The 6241-nt window shown below is 53.0% G+C and overlaps 1 protein-coding gene across 7 annotated transcripts in view; it reads left to right on the top strand.

Moving 5' to 3' along the window:
* The window catches only part of LOC131213836 (troponin I), a 15547-nt gene extending 11184 nt beyond the window's left edge, over positions 1 to 4363 (top strand). For 3 of the 7 annotated variants that reach the window (XM_058208008.1, XM_058208010.1, XM_058208009.1), the window contains exons 5-8: positions 1653 to 1696; positions 1804 to 1945; positions 2504 to 3281; positions 3712 to 4351. In XM_058208008.1, the coding sequence (XP_058063991.1) occupies positions 1653 to 1696; positions 1804 to 1945; positions 2504 to 2542 (225 nt within the window). In that variant the 3' untranslated portion in view covers positions 2543 to 3281; positions 3712 to 4351. Of the gene's footprint in view, positions 1 to 1652; positions 1697 to 1803; positions 1946 to 2503; positions 3282 to 3711 lie in introns of all 7 variants that reach the window. The other 4 variants (XM_058208006.1, XM_058208007.1, XM_058208005.1 and 1 more) reach the window with 2 other exon arrangements.
* The last annotated feature ends 1878 nt before the right edge of the window (positions 4364 to 6241 follow it).

The raw sequence follows: 6241 nt of genomic DNA, 5'->3' as shown, positions 1-6241 counted from the left end.
TCTCTCTCTCTCTCTCTCTCTCTCTCTCTCTCTCTCTCTCTCTCTCTCTCTCTTTCTCTTTCTCTTTTTCTTTGAATTTGTTTTGTTTTGTTTTTCTTCTCACTTTCTCTCTTCAGTCGTCTTTTTGTGTATTTTTGTGCCTTTCGTCAACTCGTTACCACCCCCCACCCACCCCCCGTGTACCAATTGTTTGCGTTAATCCTCTGTATGTGTTTCCCGCTGTTCTACTTCTACTCTGCTCTCGAGAGGTACCCCGTTGTTCTTGTTCGTTCTACTATCAACTGTTGTAGTATCAAATGGTTCGCATGACGGTTACCTACCACTGACCGTAGATGTGATGTGAGGCTGAAAGGCTAGGCTATGATCTCGCGTGTGCCATACTGTGCAGTACGTTCGCCCATACGTGATGAACAAGGAGACCCGATGCACTGGACGTGTTCGGCGCCTGATCGGGCACAATCAGGAGATCGTAGACAGGATGCAGCCGGCTACCCTTCAGCCTATAGGGGCCCCAGCCGCACCGCACTTACTATCTAATGGTTACTAGGTCCGATTGCGTAAACGTAAACGAAATGAAACACATCGTACGTATGGGGCACAGGAAAGCCACGTGCCGGAGCCCAGCGATAGGATACACAGAATAGTTTTTTTTTTGTATTTTTTCGTTTTTTTTACCACATTGGCTAACACAATTGCTCTCACGAAGAAGAAGAAGAAAAAAAACTAGATGGTATGGCTTTCACCGGATAGTCCTACCGATTGGCCCGCATTTGGACGCCACACGGAAAGACCCCAAAGAAAAGAAAAAAAAAGAAAAAACCCACACACGAACGCACACACACACACACACACACACCCATCCACATACACTTTTACAGCCTCCTCACCGACGGAGACATTCCAACCAACCAACCAACCAACCAACTTTCCTCTTTTTTTCGTTCCTCTGCTTCGCGTAGCTCCAAAAACGCGCAATAGCTCCTGCTCCTGCCCACAGGATGTCTTTGCGCAGCCAATCGCTAGTGCCTCCTCGTCCTGTAGATCCTCTACTAGCAGACCTAACAGCTCTCTGTTTCGCCCTCCCGCCCAAGTCGTACCGCCCACATGTAGAGCTTGGTGGTTTAGTGCCGTAAGGCGTGCGCAGCACCCCTATCGTGGCGCCATCTAGCGGTGCGAATTTTTCTTACACTAACCAGCGCAGTAGCCTACCGCTTCCGGCTAGACCTCACCGCCCCCTGGACCGGACCAGTCAGGATCCGCTGGCTGGCGCGCGCGCCACACGGCGCGTGTGGGTTTTTTCGTGTGTTCGTGTTTATGTATATGTATGTGTATGTCTGCTGTGTGTATGTGTATGTGAAACGTGTCTACTGACCCCCACCCCCGGTGCATGCGTGCGTGTGGGACCGTAGTGCCCGTAGAGCGAGCTTCTGGAACTTCACCTGCACACCTCCAGCGCTCTCTAGCCCATCTTTCATATGCCAACCGTTTTGCCTGGTTCGCGCCTATAGTGTATACTGCCTTTACTGAACAAAGAACTGAACAAAAAAAAATAAAGCGACGCGAAAAGCTACGAGGCCCCAACCCAAATTAACAGCCATTCTGTCTTTCGTTTCCGCCGCGTCAACGTGGACACCGCTTGGATCCTGGATTAGATTTCCGACCTGAATGCCCAGGTTAACGACCTGCGCGGTAAATTGTAAGTAACACACGACACGAAACGACTCAGAACCCCCGCGAGTTCGAATGCTCATCCCTGTTTTCTCTCTCTCTCTCCCCTCTGTTTCGCGTCCCAAAAACTAAAAGCGTCAAGCCAACGCTCAAGAAGGTCTCGAAGTACGAGAACAAGTTCGCCAAGCTCCAGAAGAAGGCCGCCGAGTTCAACTTCCGCAACCAGCTCAAGGTTGTCAAGAAGAAGGAATTCACCCTGGAGGAGGAGGACAAGGAGGTAAGTGCACAGTGGTCGGGGGCCTCGTGTCCCAACACACCTTTCTTTTTTTTTCTTTTGGTTGTGTTTTTGTTTTTCTTTTTGAAAATTATTGATTTTTGACACACCGATCGCATAGCGTACCGTATGCGTACCACCTTCCCTGGTAGCCCTGCTCCAGTTTTGCCTTCCTCAACCCTAATGGCGTTTTTTATTTTTTGTTGAGGATATGATACCAGATACAGGTGGTCCGGTGGTCCAAGTGGTAGGTCCAAGACCATCACACTGAACCGTGCTAAAGCGGCACGATCGTTCGTCTGGATCTATCGAGCGTTGGTCCTCAAGTAGAGCCAGCAGAATCCACGTTTTGGAGCCGGCCCGACACTATCCGGACAGCTATCTGCTGGCTCTACGCAGGGCTTCAAAGTCGTAGCATTTTTGTTGTCGCTGCAATTTTGACGTTTTCGTGACACAATGGTTTTGCATTTTGCTGTGACGACCGCGAAGTTGTGGCCCACCAGCGGCTGCTGAATGAATGGATCACTGATGGGTGATCCCGCTCGGTTCGTTTTCCAACAGGCAAAGAAATCGGAGAAGGCTGATTGGCAGAAAAAGTAGAGTAGCGGATGGCGGCGCGTGCACCGAGATAGCACCACCTAGCAAATAGTCCCGCCATACCCGATGGCAACAAACTCCCACACAACCCACACACACACACACCACAGGCACACACACACACACACACACCACACACGCCACAGATACCCAAAGTCACGCAAGTCAGTCCTCCCCCACACCAAACACAGACAAGCACACAGCCTCATGCAGGAAGCCGATCGAGATCCTGATCCAGATTGCCCTTTCCAACTTCGCGGAGTACGGAGCCTTGGAACAAATAAATCCAACACACACATGAAACACACACACAGGCAAATAAATAAATCAATCTAAGGCCGATCAAACCGATGTATGCTAGCTATTTGGTCTGTGTCGAATTTCGTCTGGCGTCCGCTCTAGGACTTAACCTGTTTCGGTTCTACGCGCGGTTCTCCAGTGGCTAGAGCAAAGCTCTCTCTCTCGCTCTCTCTGTCGCGAGATCCAGGCTTCGTCTTCCATTGTTATGTTGTTGAAGGTGGTGGTGGTGGTGCTGCTGCTGCTGACTCCGCCGGGGTTGATACCAGCTGCGGCTGAGCGGCTAAGCCCAGCGTGTATCTGCGTACTTGAGAGTTCCAACATCCAAATTCCGTCCCCCAAGCAAACCCAAGAGCTGTACCTTCCTATCGGCCTACCTACACGAACACACCTACATACAAGCACACCAGTAGAGGAGATATCAGAGGTATCAGCTCTCGCTCAGGTAAATGGTACAAAACTGATCCTTAACGAGTTGACGTGTGTGGTTACATGGAATCGCTTTCAGCACCGCAACGCATTTGATAGTTATAGACCCCCCCACCCCTCTCTCTGACCGTTCCCTCACCGACCCTAGCACCCGTCCCCTGCCCCCGGGGCCGTCCCCAAACACTCCCGAGAAGCTCCCGCGATGGGTTCCCGTGGGTTCCGGAGGCAAAGCCCTTCTTCCCTTCTTTTCGAGCTCTGTGTGTGTGGTTGGTTTTTTTTGTTAACTTTCTGGATTGTTTTCAGTTCGATCGTTCGACCCTTTTGGGTTTTGCGATACTTCCCCGATAGTTCCCGACAGGCCGTCCGTTCCATCGGTTCTAATATCGTTTCTCTCTATCTCTCTCTCTCTCTCTCCCTCTCTCTATCTTTCGCCGCCGGACGAGCAGAAGAAGCCGGACTGGTCCAAGAAGGGCGACAGCAAGGTAAAAGAGGAAACGGCCGAAGCGGTTGAGGCCGAGGCATGAACGGCAGCTCGCCGCAGCTGACGAACCCCTACGCCCGCCCGTCCCGAAGTCCACAAACCTCTACACACCTCCGACCCGTACCTTCTCACCCTTCCCATGTGCCCACATGTGTCTGCTCACCACCAGCAAAAGTGTCTTTGGAGAAAGGGAGACGATCAAAAACAACACTTTCGGTGTTCTGTGTGCATCCTACTCGTTTTGTACCCGTAACCGTCTCCGTAACACGATTTTCATAATAAAGATATATGTGAACCAATGAACCAGCCACACGACCAATGTCCAGCCGAGTCCAGCTGAGCGAAGGGAACCGTACCGAATGCGCAGACTGGTAACCCGACCAGTGTTGCCAGCCAGTGTCACTCCAACTGTGCCTCGATGTTCCTCGGTGGAGAACGAACCGGACCCGGGTGTCTGCAGCGCACGAATCCACCGTTCCATCTGGTCGGCCATTCACTGTGGTAACTCTGGCAACACCTAGACACAACTTCCCCGCCAACTTCGGCTCTTTTCCCTGTGCTCTGTTCACCACCAGTTTGTGCTGTTTAATAAAGAGTTCCAATGAGTAACTAAAAACAAGCCCCGGAAAGCCTCGAAACCGCTCTAACGGATGTTGTCCAAACCAAACCCCCCCATTCTGTACTAGCCGGAGGAGCCTGCGGAAACGGCATAGAGTGTGGCGCACCGACCCACCCACCCACAGGCCCACAGATGGCGCACGACGACGACGACGACGACGACGGAGAATGATCGACAGCAACACAAAATGATCCAAACATCCAAGCATGGGGGCCCCCCTCTAGTTGGTGTTCGCTGTAAGTAGAGGTACGGCTGGCGCCGCCCTTGGATACGTGCTGTCCGAAGTCTCGTCCGTCCGAAATGTCGCGCGTGCCCCACCCCCTCCGCCCAAGATCCATCTGTCATGTGTGTACTACTGTTGCGTCGGTGTCTCTGTGTGTCTGTCCCGAATGTCCCGAATGTTGCTCACTCGAATCCGTGTTCGAACCCGCTCGTTCTGTCCGAGCTCCGCGCTGACCTGTTCTCCGATCTTGCTCTCGTCCTTTCTTTCGCTCTCTCGCTCGCTCGTTCTCCGGTGACCCGACCACAGGAGGGATCTACCGGCGCAACCGAAGGCAACTAACCGACGATCCACGCCAACCCCGGGGGGCCCAACCGAAACGAAATCGATTTTCTGTATCCACCAGCAGCAGAGGGAAGTACCACCATTTGACCGCGCCGGCCAGCCGGACGCGATGGACGCCTGATTAAGCTATAGTTTAAGTTAGCACATACGTTTCTCCTCTATCACCATTTCGGACGTTCGGACTAGGAAGTAAGTCAAATCACTAGCTCTAGAGCTGAGCAGATCAGCAGCACACCCATCGGCCACGCCGTGCCCGTGGCGTGGCGTCTACGCGTATGACAAGAATTAGGAACTTAGGGTTTCGATGTTAGGTACCTCCCTTCCCTTCCTTCCTTGTTTTGTGTGCTTCGTTTTCGTTCGAGAGCGCTGCTACAACAACAGCTACAACGCGCGCGCGCGCGTGTGGCATTAAACCGTCGAGAGATCACCTCTGCTCTACAGCCCGAACGCGCGCAGCCATCGCGCTCATCACGCAGCCTCGCTTCACACGTGCTCGTTATAGTTCTTTTTTTTTATTTTGTTTATACGAAAAGAAAACTAGGAAGAAGAAGAAGAAGAAAATGATTCGCCCATACATGACTCGTTCACAGCTGCTGCTGCCGGTGGTCTCGTTCCAGGCTCGTTGCTCCGCCACTTCGGTTCACTAATCATCCCTCGGTGCTGCCACGAGCGCTCTCTAGTGGCCGCAGCACGAAAATCAGTTCGAGTCTCAGCTAAGACGTGTTGTGCGCAATGTTGCGTACGGTATCGCGGGGGAGCGTATGCAGACACACCTTTCCGAAACAGCGTTCTCTGAAGAGGATGTTACATCGCATACTCCGCGGTACACCAGTCCTTGTTTTGCTTTTATTTTTTAACATAATGTCCTTGCCTGTGACAAACTCCTGCAACGAAACAAATTGCAAATCGGGTTGGCTTCAATATTAGGTCTTCAGTACGGGGTACATTGTCGGATCGGCACGTAAGACCCGCTTCGGGTCCCGTTCGCGCATCTTCTCCCTCGATGTGCCTTCCAAATGAGGCCTCATGCCTCGAGCCCAAACTCGTGACACTGCTACACGGCTCCACACGCTGCCGGTTGCTTCAAGAAACGAGCCCACCCGAGACGGGTACCATGCCACTGATAAGGTGGGCTGGTACGGGGGTATGGGATGTGGGGTAGCTGTCATGAGATTCTAGCAAAAGGGATGGGGGGGGGGGGGGGGGGGGGGGTTGGATTACCAAGTGCCCCCCACGCCCAGTCCGGGGCCACCGGGGCGTGGGGGGCCCATCGCGGCCCGGGCACGGCGCGCGGGCCCCCCGGTCCCGGCC

This window comes from Anopheles bellator, chromosome X (genome assembly GCF_943735745.2).
Source record: "Anopheles bellator chromosome X, idAnoBellAS_SP24_06.2, whole genome shotgun sequence".
Lineage (NCBI taxonomy): Eukaryota > Metazoa > Arthropoda > Insecta > Diptera > Culicidae > Anopheles > Anopheles bellator.
The sequence above is the reverse complement of the archived record's forward strand: the minus strand, read 5'-3'. Positions and strand labels throughout refer to the sequence as shown.